General features: G+C 43.5%; 2 protein-coding genes across 3 annotated transcripts; both read left to right on the top strand.

The window, feature by feature from the left end:
• The first annotated feature begins 1,032 nt into the window (after window positions 1-1,032).
• Window positions 1,033-4,896, top strand: LOC118309093 (keratin, type I cytoskeletal 18). The gene is made up of 7 exons (XM_035630813.2): window positions 1,033-1,571; window positions 2,906-2,988; window positions 3,277-3,433; window positions 3,545-3,709; window positions 3,798-3,923; window positions 4,173-4,393; window positions 4,610-4,896. Exons 1-7 carry the CDS (start codon window positions 1,122-1,124, stop codon window positions 4,647-4,649), a joined length of 1,242 nt encoding a protein of 413 aa, XP_035486706.1. The 5' UTR covers window positions 1,033-1,121; the 3' UTR covers window positions 4,650-4,896.
• Window positions 4,897-6,458: 1,562 nt separating this feature from the next.
• eif4ba (eukaryotic translation initiation factor 4Ba) lies at window positions 6,459-17,024 on the top strand. 2 transcript variants are annotated; one of them, XM_035630811.2, is made up of 15 exons: window positions 6,459-6,607; window positions 8,497-8,640; window positions 9,730-9,935; window positions 10,836-10,952; window positions 11,267-11,321; window positions 11,455-11,595; window positions 11,817-11,939; window positions 12,172-12,345; window positions 12,545-12,854; window positions 13,005-13,093; window positions 13,267-13,528; window positions 13,709-13,746; window positions 15,446-15,575; window positions 16,003-16,075; window positions 16,288-17,024. In XM_035630811.2, the coding sequence occupies exons 1-15, from the start codon at window positions 6,595-6,597 to the stop codon at window positions 16,363-16,365; spliced, it is 1,953 nt and encodes a 650-aa protein (XP_035486704.1). In that variant the 5' UTR covers window positions 6,459-6,594; the 3' UTR covers window positions 16,366-17,024. The 2 variants fall into 2 exon arrangements, with proteins under 2 accessions (XP_035486704.1, XP_035486705.1); XM_035630812.2 differs by lacking the exon at window positions 15,446-15,575 and having other exon boundaries at window positions 6,460-6,607.
• The last annotated feature ends 247 nt before the right edge of the window (window positions 17,025-17,271 follow it).

The raw sequence follows: 17,271 nt of genomic DNA, 5'->3' as shown, positions 1-17,271 counted from the left end.
CGCATTTGCCTTGTGTAGCCGATTGCATTTGGTTACTTTACGAGCAGAAAAACATCTTCATCTTTTTCTTTTCTTCTTGGGGTTCACAAAGTCCTTTTGTTTCATCATACTGAAATATCAAACCTAGGCCTCACGAGTACCAAAGATAAGGTTGTAAAGATAATTGTTCAAAAACCTCAATAGAACTCCTGTGATTGGATAGTTGTGTGTCGTACGACGAGGGCAGCTTTTCTTTCCTTTCGATTGTATGCTGAGCCTGGTATCGGCTAACAGGCTACCCTCTGGGTATAGGTGTAGGTATAGGGTTAGGTGTCTTTGGGTTTCCTTTGAAGCCTGACAGGTTTCATTGCTAATATGGTCAAACCTATTGATGGCGTTTCCTATGTGATTTTGCACTCTAATTGTACAAACCAGTGGGAAAAAATGTTCCCTCTTGCTCTTTGTTTTCGCGACAACTGAAAGAATCTGTGCTGTCGCTGCTATATCTATCCTTCAGTTTAGTCTTGATACGAATTTAGGAGAAATCTGTTTATTTTGGAGCATGACTGACCACTTCCTTAGAAACTATGCAGCAGATGGTAGACATTATGCCTTTTATAGGCAGACCAAAGGAATTTAGTTGCATGCTTACTGAGTAAGCCTTGATTTGCAAAGAATATTCTAATCTTTATCTTTTTTGTTTAATTCCAGCTTTCCTCTTTGTTGAAGCATGTACTTTATGCCGGACAACATGTCTGTTAGGGCTCTCTTTCATTTGCTGTGAAATGTGGCTTAGGTGTTCAGTCCGTCAAACTGATTTGCTCTGGTTGTTCAAACGTGAAAGAATGCAGAATTTATGCGTCAAACATTACCTTGGCGACAGAAAATACAGCAAATGTTAAAAAAAAAAGGGAACATGTGAGTGAATGAGAGCATTAGAGAGCAGGGAGGGGGAGTAGGAAAGGGAGACTGGGGCGATGTTGAAGTGGGCAGGGTCTGAGAGACCAGCTGTGATTGAGGGAGAAGCAGGCGTATAAGTTCCCCACTTCCCGCTGCCAGCGTCTCTTTCTCAGCCGGCCAGCAGCGTGCTTCCACATCCATTTTTTTCACTTCATTCTCTGAGTTGCTTAAACTTCTGCAAAATGAGCTACAGAACAGCCGCGAGATCGTCCCACATCTCCATGACCCGCTCTACACCCCAGTACAGTAGTATCAGCAGCTATGGTGGTGCTGGTGGATATGGCACTCGCATCTCCTCTGCCTCGGCATCTTCCCTGCGCTCGGCTGCCCCAATGACCTCTTCTTCATCTGCCTTCAAGGTGAGCAGTGGAATGGGTGGAGGTATGGGTTTTGGTGGTGCTGGTGCGTCCGCGGCAACTAGGGGTGGTGCGGGTGCTGGGATCCTGGGCAATGAGAAGGGAGCCATGCAAAACCTCAACGACCGCCTGGCCAACTACCTGGACACAGTGAGGAACCTGGAGCAGGCCAACAAGGAGCTGGAGATGAAGATCAGGGATGTCCTGGAGAAAGGTGGGCCCGACACGAGAGACTACAGCAAGTATGAACCCATCATTGAAGACCTACGCCAGCAGGTAAGCATGGAAATACTTAATGATCATTACAATGAACAGGCGGAAGTTAAGTATGAAATGTTATCTATAAGCCACAAGATGTTGTTGTTGGTCAAAGTGGTGAGACAGACAGTAAGAGAGGTGAGAACTATAGTGTTTGTGATCAATCAATAAGAGCATGTGATATCAACCATCACCACAGACAATGTTTAAAATGTAAACCTGCTCGTGGCAGTAAATTTGATCAATTTTTTTGTTGTCAATCTACTGCTTTAAACCAAGAATGGAAAGGACGTCTTTCCTTTGTGGGTCATCAAATTTCTTTGCAAGAGAAAAATGGGTGTGGTTGCTAAACTTTAACCCTCCCCCACATAAAACTCATTTGTGCCACAGACTAGCCTGAACTTCCTGTGATGAATCACCACCACGAGGGTATCATCGTGAGAGAAACTACATTCCCCAGACAAAGCATTTCCAAATGGTCCTACTTGTAAATTGTGATTCTGCATGCATGCTCTGGTGTAGGAGGGCCTCAATGTGAAACAGATGTTTGGTAATGACACACACACACACAAAGGATACTGGACTGCCAGCGGTGTGTGTGCGCGTGCGTGTGCGGGCGCACATAAATCCATGCAAGTCCACTGGTTGTATAACAATCAGATCCAGTCAGCAGAGTCAAATGTCACATTCTTCCCCAGACGCCGCTTCTTCAATGACACATTGATGGTTGGTCTTTGTTTGTCTCGACACATAAAGGGACTTTTATTTCCCCTTTCTTCTGACACAGGATACCATGAAAAAATATATAAACTGACAAACACGCCCATATAAAAAAGAATTTTGCACATACAAACACATGCAGTGATATAAACAAAGAGAACTGCGCAGCTGGGTGAAAATTAGAGAGAAGAAAAATTCTCAAAATGACTCGTGAGACAGGAAACCATTTTTTCCAACAATGCTAAAGCAAACCAGATTCTGTTTTGGCACGGGAACATCCTCTTTTCCTGTTCTTCATTTTGTGGTTCCTCTTTTTTGACACATGATACTGGGGATTAAACCATGCTAGGGCCCTGATGTGAAATCTGAATCTGGGGTTGCTTTTGTTACATAACTGAAGTACTGATTGAAATCATATGTTTTATTCTGTAGCTGTGTGAAACATCACTAGATAATTTGAGCAGACCACTAAGTTATACATTGAATGAAGGGGCCCTGTTTTTCGGGGTCCAGGAAACTGTAGGTAGTTCTTTCTAACCAGTAAACTTAGGAAGAAAGCTAATAACTACTTTTTTCTACACACACTCGCCAAAAATGTTCATTTTGTCATGAATTATTTTTTTTCCGTCTAGATCTTCGATAAGATTGGGGAGAATTCTCGTTTTGTGCTCCAGATCGACAATGCCCGTCTTGCTGCCGACGACTTCAAAGTAAAGTAGGTTGCTTCATATTTGATTTCAGTGTAATCTATGTTGTTTAACATACTACTGATATAAATGAAACACATCAAAGCTCACACTTCACATCCTGAAAAAATACAGTTATTTTAAGATGAAGTCGATACATAGTTTGTACAGTTAATGTGGTCTAATATCTGTAATATCTGGTAGAATAATACTTCTAGAGTAGCAGGACTGTATCTGCAGTTTTTGGAAGCTCAGATATGCTGCAAAGCACGGTGTGAATATGAGCTGGTTGTGTTTGTGTCTGCACACTCCTACAGATTTGACAACGAGATGGCAATCCGCCAGTCTGTGGAGGCTGACATTGCTGGCCTGAAGAAAGTCATTGATGACACCAACATGAGCAGGATGAACATCGAGAGTGAGATTGAAGCAGTGAGGGAGGAGCTTGCCTTCCTAAAGAAGAACCATGAGAATGTGAGTTTAAAATTCATCCCACACTTTACTTTTATATCACATAATGGACAAGAGAGTAGGGTCAGAAGTCTTTCAACATTTTTGTTCATTTTTCTCTTTCTGCTCTCATAGGAGGTGATGGAGCTGAGGAGTCAGATCACCAATTCAGGCGTGCAAGTGGACGTAGACGCTCCTAAAGGTCAGGACCTGGCCCAGATCATGGAGGACATGAGGGCCAACTACGAGAAGATCACTGGGAAGAATGTAGAGGACCTCAAAAAATGGCATGAAAATCAGGTAATGTAGTGCTAAAAGGGTAAATGTCAATGTTTATTTCTTTTTCTCCTTGCTTTTTGGTTAACTTATTTTCCCATTTCTTTGACAGATTGCAGATACACAGGTGCAGGTAGCACAGAACACAGAAGCTCTCCAGGGAGCCCAAATGGAGAAGAGTGACTCAGGCAGACAGATACAGACCCTGGAAATCGAACTTGCATCCCAACAGAGCCTAGTAGGCATTCGTTTTACATTAATATTCTGCCTTTGATTATTTGAATTTTATTTACAAGCAAGAAATTATTGCATCTTCTGATTAGATTCAAATTTTGTGTTGCAATATCTGTCTTCTTTTTAAAAAAAAACTGTACCATTACATATCACGCCCTCAGAATTGTGACTACATCTTGTTGCAACTTTGCAACTTTATCCCAATTCATACTTGAATCCCAAAAAACATTGCTTCTTTTCTGTCCTTTATCAGAAAGCCTCCTTAGAGGAAACACTGCGCAACACAGAGCAACGAAACAACATGGAAATGGAGAAGTACAACGCCATTCTTGTTCACCTGGAAGAGGAGCTCACCAACTTGCGTGCAAACATCCAACAACAAACCCAGGAGTATGAGGCACTCCTGAACATGAAGATGAAACTGGAGGCAGAGATTGGCACATACAAGACTCTCCTGGATGGTGAAGACTTCAAGTAAGGGTTATAAAGTGGTGGAAGAGAAAAAAACTGATCGGGGCAAGGTGGTGATGGTGGTGGAGGTGAATACTAAAGTCACTCATTATCATAGTTCGCATGGTCAAGTATAACTACATCATAAAGTGAGGCAGTGCTTCCTGTTATCGGTGGTCACATGACCAATTCAACATAAATATTTTGAAAGTCAACTTGTTTAATTTTTGTTTTACACAGGCTACAAGATGCAGTAGATGAGCTGGAGGCCATGAGCTAATTTGGAACAAAGGATTTGGGACCAACCATACAAGGAAAGCAAAGTAACCCACAACTTTCAATCAAGGAAAAAAAGTTCCTGCTGACCCAATCAACTGAAGCCATTTTCAAACCAAGACCAAATACCATTTAAAACCGTAATGATGTAAGCAATCCTGAATGAAGGCACTCTTCCACACCACAGTGGACAGGCAGGGCTGTTTCAACAGCAACCATTGCCTGCCACCAAATAAAAGTGAATAAAACTACTTGTTGACCCAAAGTCATTACTCTTGTGCATTGTTACATACTGAAATAATGTGCATGTTGTGTTTTGTGATAAATTGTTGTCATACCCCCATCTACAAAGTTTAAAGGGATTACCTGATTCACATAGACAGATTATTAATTCATTTCTATTGACAGAAGAGCCACACATTTAAAAAAGAGATGACAGACAAATTATACTATGTTTGTATTATTTTTCTATCATTATTTTTGAGTTGGGTATGCTGACATTGGGCGAGAGTCTCCAATTAAATTAACCCCAATCTGCATGTCTTTGGACTGTGGGAGGAAGCCGGAGTACCCAAAGGGAATCCACGCATTCACGGGGAGAACATGCAAACCACAAAGAAAGTCTCGGGTAAGTTGGTTGGATTTAAACTCCTGCTGTGAGGCGACAGCATTAACCACTACACGACCATGGCCCCCTGGATTCATAACACAACAGTGATAAAAAAGCTTCTGAAATATAGAGCCATGGGAATGAATATGAAATGATAATAAAAATGGGCCTAAAATGAAACTTTGAGGAATACCACATTTGAAGGGAGCAGATCATGAAGAGCAGTTGAAAAGATTCTGTTTCTTAACTATGAAGCAAATAATGTGATGGATGTCATTGTGTACATCAAGAGCCGTTTCTACACTGTGCTGAGCTCGGAACCCGAATTGGAATTCATCAAAGATGCTAAAAGAGTTCAAGTAGGAGGATATTTGGGAGAACATAACTTTTTTATCAAAAATCTTGGCCTGTAGTTATTTAGGTCACTGGGAACTCTTGCTAAGATTTTTTTTTTAAAGAGGTTGCGCAATGGCGTTCATTAAACAGCTGTTAATTATGGCCAAAATAAGAGGACAGATTGTATAAAAACCTCCTTAAAGAGGCCTGATGAGGTAATGCTTGATGAACAAGAGGTGGGATTCATATGAGAGACCAGCTCACTCTGCTGGCAGGACGACACAAGTTGAAAAGTGGTGAATGTGACGAACTGCGTTGTGTGTAACAGAAAGATCAGAGTCAGAAGAAGATTAAATCCAGAGACATTTCACAGGTTTCAGTAGAGGGAGCAGTTATCGCCGCAGTGTCAGCAGAAGGACACATGATAGAATTAATTGTGTTAAATGGTACTTTTAATCTGTGCGCATTAATATGCATTGGTTTGCAACGATGTTGTGCTTTGGCGGACCTTCCAAAGTTTTGATAGAGTTTTATTTCTTTTTTTTAAATGTCACTAGAGACTTGTAGTTTGTCCTTAGACCCTTTGTGCTTCGTTCTCCCACAAGCTTCCCTGAGAGTGCCGTCTGAATCACTAAGCCTGGGGGTACGGTCAGTGTTTTCCCTGGGTCTCTTTCATTTTAGGGGGGCTACACAGTTGGAGCAGGACGAGAGATGGCCTAGCACCTCAATATGGGCGTATATTGATGGGAGGACATCTAAACTACGGGCTAAATAAGTGATCCTGACGCCATTAGAGAAGTGGACAACGGCGAGAGTTAAAGCTGGTTCGGCGTCAGACATGGTGTAGAACCGTATGGAACACAACTCACTGAAGCTGCAGCAGATGTGGATCAGTGAGCAAACGAGGGAGGAGACAGACGGGCCCTGCCGTTCACGATGCGCGCTCCCGATAATAAACCTCTGACGCCTTCATCCGGGAATCGCTACGAACTCGCTCTCCAACATGGCGGCGGCAGGTGAGGTTTATGTGGGTGAACGATCGGGTTCGGCTGGAGGGAATTTCTGTGCTTTAAACGTCGATGCAATCCAACAAACTAAGTCGAGGGACAGTTAATGACACGTGTTCTCGATCGGCGTCGTTGTCCGGCGCGCGCGGATGTGTTTGTTGGTTGTTTTGGCCCGGTGGCGATGTGGCTGCCGGAGGGAGGCGAATGAACGAAACGACTAGCGCAAGCCGAACGCTTGAAACCCGCCGATTCCTCGCGATTCTCTGCCCGTGAGAATGCTGCGACGGTGTGTACGTGGCACCGCGTGGATCGGACGGTGTGTGGAATGGTTTTAGCGGCGCGCGGCGCCGCCACATCGTGCGTCCGTGGCGGAACTCGCCGCGGCGCTCAGGCGGATAAGCGCCGGGCGCGAGCGTGCTTCGCGGAGGAGGGGTCGAGCCGAGGAGTCGAGGCAGCCCGAGGAGTCGCCCCACGTGTGCAGCCTAGCTCCCCGGTGCCGGCCGCTGGGTGAAATGTGGCAGCTGGGGGCGGTCGGGTCGCATCCTAGAACACTCGTCCGGCCGCTTCACAACTTTGATCGCTCCCTCCCTCCCTCCCTCCCGGCCGGCCGGCCGAGTGTAGCTCCGATGATGGCGCACTTGGACCGTGGCGCTGCGACGCGCACTAGGCCCTGAAAGCTAGCTCGCCGAGCGGGGACACTTCCCCCCGTCGGGGCAGTCATTCGCTGACTAAGCTCGCGCGCAGACCAAAGCGTCCTGCGCACACGGCGGGCGGACGCGCAGGACGCTGCAGCCGGGCGGCGAACCTCGCAGCTGTCGGTGTATCTTTAGCAGCGGTCGGCGCTGCCAGAGTTGAACGTTGCGCAACTCCGCCGTGCTAATGTTGCGTCGGCGCGAGGCGCTAGGCGAGATGCTAACCCGAGTGCTATTTGTTTTGTGACCCGGAGCAGCGGCTCGCACGGCCTGTTAATTGTACGCGATGACTAAGCATTTCCTGCCGAGTGGCTCTTGTATATGTGTGTGTGTTTGTGTGTGTTTGTGTGTGTCTGTGTGTGTGTGGTTTGCACCGACGTGTAAAGACTGAGCCGACACCTTGGACTTTCACAATGAAGCCTACAGCCTGCTCCGTCGGTCCTCCCTTCTTCTGCCTGCGACCAAAACAAACCAGAGCTGCTCTTTGAGCGGCGTGTCGAGGCCCCCGTCCGAACGGTCCCCATGAGGGATGCTGTGCATTTAAAACAAAGAGTCGATCGTCAGTAAAGTCCCTGGATCGTGTGACCCGGCGGGCTGGCCACACCGCGTCCGACGCGTCACGAGGCCTGCCCCGCCACAGTCGCACGTGCAGACCACTCCTTACGTGTTAACTGTCCAATACGAAAATAAGTCCCGTGTTGCTTTCCTTTGTTATCGCTGACACATGGCAGACTTCTTTATCGGCCTTTGGCTGGACAACATCTCACTGCTCAACCCCACGAGCTGTGGCCAGGCCCCCATCCAGGGTTCTAAGCAATATTTATTTCCCTGATCTAAATTTCAGATCATTTTGGAGAGCAGCCATTGTGTATAGGGTGACGTTAATGTGACTGACCGGGACAGTGATACAGTCAACCAGCTAGCCAACCATATAAGCTGTAATACCGATGTCCGGGCCTCAGTAGATACAATATATAATAAATATTTAATTTGAATTGTTCAAAATGGCAGCTAAACAAGTGAAGTCATATTTTTTGACACTATAATTATATATATATTTTCTACATGACTCTAGTAACAGTTACAGCTATTTCTAAGCTCATCGTGTGTTGAGTGTATCAAATGAAAATAAAGAATATTCTGAAATCCATGTGGACAATGTTTCCTCCATGTCTGACTCTGTACTCTTTGTTCATCCCCCCATAGCAGCTAAGAAGAAGAATAAGAAGGGGAAGACCCTCACTCTAACTGACTTCTTGGCAGAGGACAGTGGAGGCAACAATGCGGCGCCCAGCTACCCGCCCAAGTCCACGAGCTGGGCCGATGAGACCGACGACCTGGACGGAGATGGTGAGTATGCACTGAAACACACCCATTAATCACAAAGTCTTTATCTTGCATACCTAACATCTGTCTTACAGTCATAGTGCCATCGATCAATGTATGTAGTCTAACATTTGACTGAATGTACAAAAAAAATGGTTTTGTCTGATCTTCCTAAGACTTGGAGCAGTAAGACAATGTGTGTCAAGTGGATAAGTGAACCATGTAATGGAGATGGCTGAACACCACCATATCAGTTTTATGTCAACATATCAGTCTCTGTTGATATGAGGGTGGTACCAATGTTTTCCTCATATGCACTACAACCATAAATGTATATTGCTTTTTATAGGCGGGATACATTAATTGTTAGTTAAAGTGATGATGTTACTTTCTATTAAACTGCCCAGCTTGCGGCACTCCTTTTTGAAAAGTAAAACTCAATGTCTACCCAGTTCTGTCAGATGATATAATATTGGACCCACAGTCAACTGTAGACTCACCACTGTTATTCAGTGTGTTTTGAACACTATTGTTTTTCATGCGCCTTCCTGGCAACTGACAATGTTGTATATTTATTTATTTCAGTATCTGATCTAGGTTTTTTTCCGGCTACTATCAGACCAAATACTGATTATCAACTAGCATCAATATCTATCTCATAGAAAAATACAGTATGCATCAAAATAAATACTGTTCTCTGACCACTAAATGTCTACTCAACTACAATATTTTGTGAGATAAAAATTCATTTGATTGAGAGGTTGGCATTTACTTCCATATGAGAGAATACAATGCAAGAACTCTAGGAACCAGCAGTTATTGTGCAGTGAATGAAAAATGTTTTAAGTAAGAGCTGCAACATTTTAATCAATCAAATAATCATTTCACAGCCTTTTTAAGCAAAAACGCCAAGATTTGCTATATGATGGTAAACTCAATATCTGTTGACTGGACAAAACAAGACCTTTGAAGGTGTCACCCTGGGCTCTGGGAAATGTTTTTTAAACTTCTACCTAAAGAAACTGTTCTGAGGAAAAGCTCAGATTAATCAATAATGGAAATTGCTAGTTTTGCCATGTGACGTTGGTATTCCTTTGAAATTTTTTTCTCCAGTCTCAACCTCGTGGCACACGGAGGAGGATTCGTTCCGGGCACCGGCCATTGACCGATCCATCCTGCCGACAGCGCCGCGCTCAGCCCGTGAACCCAACATCGACCGGTCTCGATTGCCCCCCCGCCCGCCGTACACAGCCTTCCTGGGCAACCTACCCTATGAAGTCTCTGAAGAGTCGATCAAAGACTTCTTCCGCGGATTGGCAGTAAGTGCAACAAGCACATGCAGTGTGGGGCATGTAACACTTGGTACTTGGTGGTTAAAGTTACTGCACCTCTTTGTTTTGCGGCACAGCCGGTGAAAATTGTTATCGCCATTCACAGCACCTGTAAACAATGCTATTTATAATAAGGTGTCATCAAACTAGTGAATATTCAATTACAGCTGTAATGTAAATCTTTTTTTCTGGATAATTTTAGTCCTCAATGACACACTGCTATTGGGACTGCTGTAGTTTATACACTGCAGGACCAATGAATGTTTCAGTAATAAAGAACAGGACAACACAGGTCAAGCCCCCCTCCAACCCTCCTTATATCTATAGGCACATTTTAAAGTATGGTTGCTCAGCCTGTTTCTTGTATTTTGAAGGTGGGTCATTAAAGGAATACTTCAGACTACAGTTGTTCCAGTTTTTTCTTGTAGTCAGGAATGTTGAGGAATAACATTCCTGACTACCAAGTTGGTCAGTGTCCTTTTTTTCAGCAACCACAAGAACTAGTTGCCATGTAGTCTGCAGATGGCTGCCTTTGGCTCGTCAAACATAGAGTAGGACCCATTGCTTAAAATGTTTACAACCATGCAAGCTATTTCTAAAAACTTGAGCTGATTTGTGTTACTAAAGGATCCTGATAAAGGTACAAGCTAGCGTGTATTTCTGTGACTGTCGGGGCACTGCAAAGGTCCTCTTTGCCTTTTGTCCTATTTATAGTTAGGGCAGAAATTGAAGACCATCCAACCCATATGTTTCCACATTTTTCATTTTTGTACTGCTCTTTGTATTTCCTTAACATATTTTTGTGTATATGTACAGTGTGTGTATGTACAGAGCTGGACCCAGATCAGTATATTCTGTATTTTATTCTTTCAATGTCTTCTTCTCCAGATCAGTGCAGTGCGTCTGCCTCGAGAGCCCAGTAACCCAGAGAGACTGAAGGGCTTTGGCTATGCTGAATTTGATGATGTGGATTCCCTGTTAAGGGCCCTTAGTCTTAATGAGGAGGTGAGAGATAATGCAGCAAGAACTGGGTGTTTTTTCTTTTTTATTTGTTATACCTTGAGCTAAAACTAATGTATGACTGTACATGTTCCCCATCATTGAATTACACAATAAAATCTAGGATCAGTATTAAACTTTTGGTCCCGGTGCATAAGAAATCTATGGATTTACTATTGTGTAGTTATTTGTTGTATACTTTTACTTCTAGAGCACAGTCAGTTTCCCTCTCTCATGTGTATGTATATATATATATATATATATATATATATATATATATATATATATAAGAATCACTTACTATCTGTTCACACCAACAGAACTTGGGGAACCGAAGGATCCGTGTGGATATTGCAGACCAGTCTAATGATAAAGGTACAAACTAGCGTATATTTCTGTGACTGTCGGGGCACTGCAAAGGTCCTCTTTGCCTTTAGTGATTTGGCAAAAGGAAGCACATCCTTCATATTCTCATTAAACTCAACATCTTGTTTTCTTTACACTTCAGAGAGAGATGGACCTATGGGTGGCCGGGACAGGGGTGGACGGATGGGGGACATGGGTCCTGATAAGACGGACGTTGACTGGAGAGCTCGGCCAAGTGGAGATGATGATGGACCTCCCAAGAGAGATGATGCCTTTGGAGAGAGTGAGTGAGAAATTGGGTTTGTTTGTGCTTTAGCATCCATACTTATCTGACACCTTATTGTGGGATTATTCTGTTGAGTTTTGGATTGAAGTATCTTAATTCTTAGTATTACTAATTGTCAGTCCCAGTCTAACCAGCTCTATTGAATGAATAATCAGAAGTCAGTCAGCAGTTCTTCTGCACATGTAAAACAACATCATTATCTAATTTGAATTTTTCAGGATCACGGGACCGCTACGAGTCCAGAGACGGTCCACGGCGCGACGGTGATCGTTATGATGGAGGAAGAGACCGCTTCCGCGATCGCTATGACGACAGGGACCGCAGAGACTACGACAGAGGTGGTGAGTAATTTTGCTTACTATGGCCAAGTTTGCACCATCAGTTGTTTTTTGGCTGCTCTGTCTTTAAAATCTAAAAATAAAATCTTCCCACCCTAATGGAACCATTGGGTCACATCACCTCCTGATTTTTAAACTTGTATCTTAATTAGGCTCGTAGATGTATTTCCCATTCACAGCATCATCTCTTCAGGTTATTGTTTCTTAACAGTTTTCTCCCCTGCCGTCCCACTAGGTTTTGACTCTCGTGGTGGTGGTAGTAGTGGGGGTGGTCGTCGTGCTTTTGGCAGTGGCTTCCGTCGTGATTATGATGACAGTCGGGGTAGCAGCGATCGTTTTGGAGACAGGGATCGTTATGCCGACCGTAATGACCGGTACGAACGACAAGATGAGAAGCGTGACGATAGAGGTGAGAGTTCAATATATTAATATTATCTTTATTTTACATCATTTATAAACAGAACATCTCACATAGTCATGTGTGTGTTGGTGTTTGATTGAGCACTTATTTGAGTGTTGGTGTTGTATATTTACCAGATCTTCATTTACTGTACATAAAAAATAAAAATTAAACATCTATATAAATATTGTCCTTTTGCTCACTCTAGCTCCTCTGCAGAGACCCAAGCTAAACCTTAAACCCCGTAGCATGGCCCAGGGGGAGGAAGGTGGCGGAGGTGGAGGTGGTGGTGGTGGGGGTGGTGGCGGCGGCAGCAGCGCTGGTGGTGGTGGTACCTCACCCGCTGCACCTCCAAGTTCAGGCAGCAGGGCCTCATCCATCTTTGGTGCGGCCAAGCCTGTTGACACAGCTGCCAAGGAGAGGGAGGTGGAGGAGAGGCTGAAGAAACAAGAAGAGAGACTGCAGAGGCAGATGGAGGAGGACAAAGGCCGAGGACCCGAGAGAAAGATGCGAGACAGGTCAGGGATTGACCTGGCTGGTCACTAAGTGATTTTGATTAAGCGGCGGGAACTGATTTTTTGTTATTTGTAAAGTCAAAGTACAGCTATTTATGCTTAAATTTGTTTTTCATTAAGAATGTTTTTAAAGGTTTTTCTTATGTTTTCTAGGGACCCGAGCTGGCGCAATGAGGAAACTTATACTGAGCGATCTCGCACAGGAAGTGAGTCTTCACAGCAGGGGAGCACTTCTGGAAGAGGTGAGATTCCTCTGCATTTCATTTTTATATAGCTTGCCTTTAGAAAATGTGGTGTCTACTTACCTATAGAGGCAGTATTGCACTTGGACCTGAATGTGTCCTGTTTTCATTACTGGACTTCTATTCGAACAGTCCCGGACTTGCTTCAATATGCTCCTCTTTAATTCTACCAGGGTCCCGGTGTCGAGATGGTGAGCACCCTGGGGAGAATGAGGTTTTCAGCGGGAGAGACAGTGACCCTTCCTCTCCTGGGCCAACCTCAAGCCCCCCCCCTTTGGACTCCTCCAAGGAGTCACTGAAGGTGATGCCTGCACCTCCTCCCAAGGAGAATGTCTGGGCCAAGAGAAGTGCAGTCAGCACAGGCTCTAGTGAGGGTGAAGGACGACCTCCAGTCTCTCCTGTCTCCCCGAGTGGTTCACTTCCTCCCAAGCTCAGGTGAGAAAGTTGAGACATATGTTTGAAAGCCTTCAATAAATGTGCGGTTCAAATACTCTTATGTTAAAGAAAATTCTCTTTAAGCGCAAATTATTTCAGCAAAGCAATCTTTTCACACCCAGAATTTGCTGTCACCGGCTGCGAGTATCTCCTCCTGACTGTTCTTACTTTCTCTTTTAGCCCCTCAAGTTCTGCAGATGAAAGAGGATCTGGAAAGGGTAAGGCTGATGAGTGCTAGGCACAATGGGATTTCACCCTAACCAAACTCCCCCACATTAAACTTCGAATGCAATTGAACAACCAAGAGACAGTGAAACTATAAAAGGACTGGACAAAAACACAGGAAACAGAGGAAGGAAGATATTTCTGTAAACAAAACAAAAAAAACAAACACTTGCATACATCTGCAAAGCTATGAGATAATGGAGACTTTGAATTTGAACACGACTAGCTGTCAGCCTGTGATACTGTTAAGGTCATCACGCAACATTGCTGTTCTTAGATCCTTACCACTAAATTAGCAATGAGTCTAGCACCAATGGAAAGGCCAGGTTATGTTTATCAGAAGAGTATATTCTCTGCACGGTGGCCATTTTAAGACTCTTCTCCTCAGTCTCAGCTCTCATCAGCCCTGGCTGTTCTTTGGCTCATCCGTGTTTGGAGCTAAAATGCTAATGTAAGCATGTTAGCATGCATGTCCACAGCTATTGACGTTTTCATGCTAACGATGTGTAGTATGGTGACATTGTAATGTGAGCATATTAAACATCCGAATTGATCTCAAATTACAGCTGATTGGAATTCATTGGTTATATTAATATCCTTTCATGATGAAGTGTTGGATGCGTGGACATTTTTCACCTGTTATTTGACTTGGTGAGAAATTACACGGCAGCCCATTCAACAGTTTCTGCTGACCAACTGGCACTGCTATTTCTTGAGCTTCAATGCTAGCCGAAAAAGTTCTCTACTCAACCTGTGTAGATTGTATCTGAAAGTGTAATTTTTTTTTTAAAACATCTGACTGCCCATATATAAAATTACATTTGGGACTGTTGTCCACAATCTACGCGGTGTCCTTGCTTCTTTTCCTTGATGATTGTGGACTTGGCTTCAGTGACGTGTGGCTGCACCTTCTTAAATTTGCTTTCTATGGACATTTCCTCACACTCTTGGACAATTGTTCTCACGATCATTCACCCTGTAATGTTGATTTGAAGGTTGTTTCAAACTCATTAGTGGTCCGGAGCTGGTGAGAGGATTCGGGGGGTTTCCAATCCATAAAACCAGTAAGAACTACACCATGTAGATGGGGGGGGGGAATCCCAGCTGTTGTCTAAAAAGTTATATCAGATTTTCTTTTCGAGCTCTTCCACATGGTGTAGGTGTAACCTTACTTTTAACCCTTTCACAAACAATTGTCACAATAAATATATCTGGGAAAATAAGTCTGACAAGAGCAGGTCATGGGATCATTTTCCAGCTCAAAGTAAAGGGGAGCACAGAAATGTCTCGCATTAGTCTGTTGTAAAAAATAAGAATGACACGTACGATGTACGGTACTAAATATGCACCAGAAACAATTTGACCATGATTCTGACTTAAGAGATCCCAGGTTCAGACTTGAGCAAAAGGTCCATTATCTGCATTGCTGGGTCAGATCTGTCCTTACTTTTCTGATTGTTTTGGAAACCTTTGGCCTAACTTGTAAGCCAATAGTGAAGTGTGTTCTGCCATACTGAGTCTTCAGCGCTTGCATTCGAGCAGTTGTGCATCTCTCATTTGGCCCTACCTCAGTGACTAACACCGTTTGAATCCAACCAAGTGGCTTTTGATGCTGCAGTGTGTTGTGAGTGTGGTCTACTGTATAAAGTCCATCAACTTCCCTTTACTCAACTGTCTGGCTTCTCCTTTAAGATGAGAACAAGGCTGACGGTGTGCGTCGGGACCGGGGGCCCCCGCGGGCAAGAGGGGGGCCTGCGGGGCCTGGAGCAGGGCGGGGCCGAGGAGAGGGGCCAAACAGAGACCGAAGAAAGGAGGCCGACAGGTCAGCCATCCGAAGCTTAGCAACTCCAGGGAGGAGGAGGATGACATCCACTGGGCATCTGTAAAGAGTGGCCTATGCTCAGTTATATAACTGATGATGCATGAATTGTTCATGTTGTGGAAACGTAGGGAAACAAGGACTGTAGGATTTCTATATGGTGTACGTTTAATGCTTATTCACACCAAATAGTTACAACACCCAAAATGTATAGCAGGCACCCTCAGCAGTAGACATCATTTCTGAAATTTATCTATATAAGATTTTCCCGAGAACAGTGTGAACTGGGTTGATGTGAAATTTCAAAGAAAATTAGCAATTTGTGCTCTCTGTCATAACTTTGCTGGTTTGAGGATTCACATCAAAGGATAACTTTCCAGTACTTGGCCTAGCACATAAATTTTAACCATAGTGTTCATTCTGATTGTAGAAAGGATAACAGAAGAGAGCGAGACTCCAGACCACCTCCAGAGCCAAAGAAATCCGGAGAAGGCCCAACCCCCGTAAGTCTGTAACTGGGTGACAAAACTTTTTTTTTTTCATTGTACATTGTAGAATTTTTAAATACATTATTTGTTGAAGTGGATAAACGGCCCATAGTAAAATCATTTACCTGAATGTCTCTTTTTCATGCTCCTTGAGAAAGTTTATTTCCTGCATGCCACATTTGTTAAGCAAAGTTAATGTGCTGATGCAGTTTCTCTGTTTTTTCCAGAAGTTCAGCTCAGCCAGTAAGTACGCCGCTTTGCTAATGGACGGAGACCAAGGAGACGACGCAGAGGACGTCGAATAGAAATAAAATTACGAGACAGGGCCCTGAAATCGCAAGAAGAGGTGAAATCAACGAATGCAGAACAAAATAATCTCACATAGTTAAAATGAAATATCTCCTCACATAAGAGGCTCCTGTGGGGAACCTCACTCACCACCTTTCTTTCCTCCTATAAACCTCTCCTCTGCTTTCAACCCCCCTCTCTCTCTCCCCCACCCCGTCTTCAGGACTTTTTAGGTTCTAAAGAATAGTCACATACTGGACTTGTTTTAAAATGGGGGAAAATTAGTAGCTGACGCATGGAAAAGTGATGGATAACATTGAATTAATTGTAATAAATAAATGGAGAAAAAAAAAGCGGGGAAAGTGATTGGATTTGTAAATTTGTTGATCACAAATGTGGTAAATGTTGGTGCTAATGATGGAAGCTGTAGCTCACAAAATGGAACCTTTATTCAAATTTTTATTTTTTGACATTTGCTTCCATTATCCCTATATGGAATCTATAACTTTATTATAAAGGCCATTTTATTCATTGCAAATATTGATATGGTATAATTAATCTCTAGAAATGTATCCATGAACATTAGTCAAAAAAAAAAAAAATCTTGTCTTCCACTACTAACAAGCATGAATGTTGAGACTTGGTTACCAATTAAACATTTTCAATCATGCATTCACCATTTGTTCCGAACTGAATTGCGTACATTGTTAAAACTGAAAGAAGCCACATCTACACAACCATCACTCTTTAGAATTAAATTCCATTACTGTTGCGTGTGTCTACTTCACACTGATGAAATAATCACATCATTAAACGCTCATCAGCGTGTCATTTCCAGCCGTGTGACAGATTCTCTGCAGCTGTCCAAGTCCTTCACTCTTCTTAAAGAAGGGATTACTAAATAGTTTGGGGGAAAGTCTGGA

The sequence above is a fragment of the Scophthalmus maximus genome, chromosome 6 (assembly GCF_022379125.1).
Source record: "Scophthalmus maximus strain ysfricsl-2021 chromosome 6, ASM2237912v1, whole genome shotgun sequence".
NCBI lineage: Eukaryota > Metazoa > Chordata > Actinopteri > Pleuronectiformes > Scophthalmidae > Scophthalmus > Scophthalmus maximus.
This window is presented reverse-complemented; position numbering and strand designations above follow the sequence as displayed.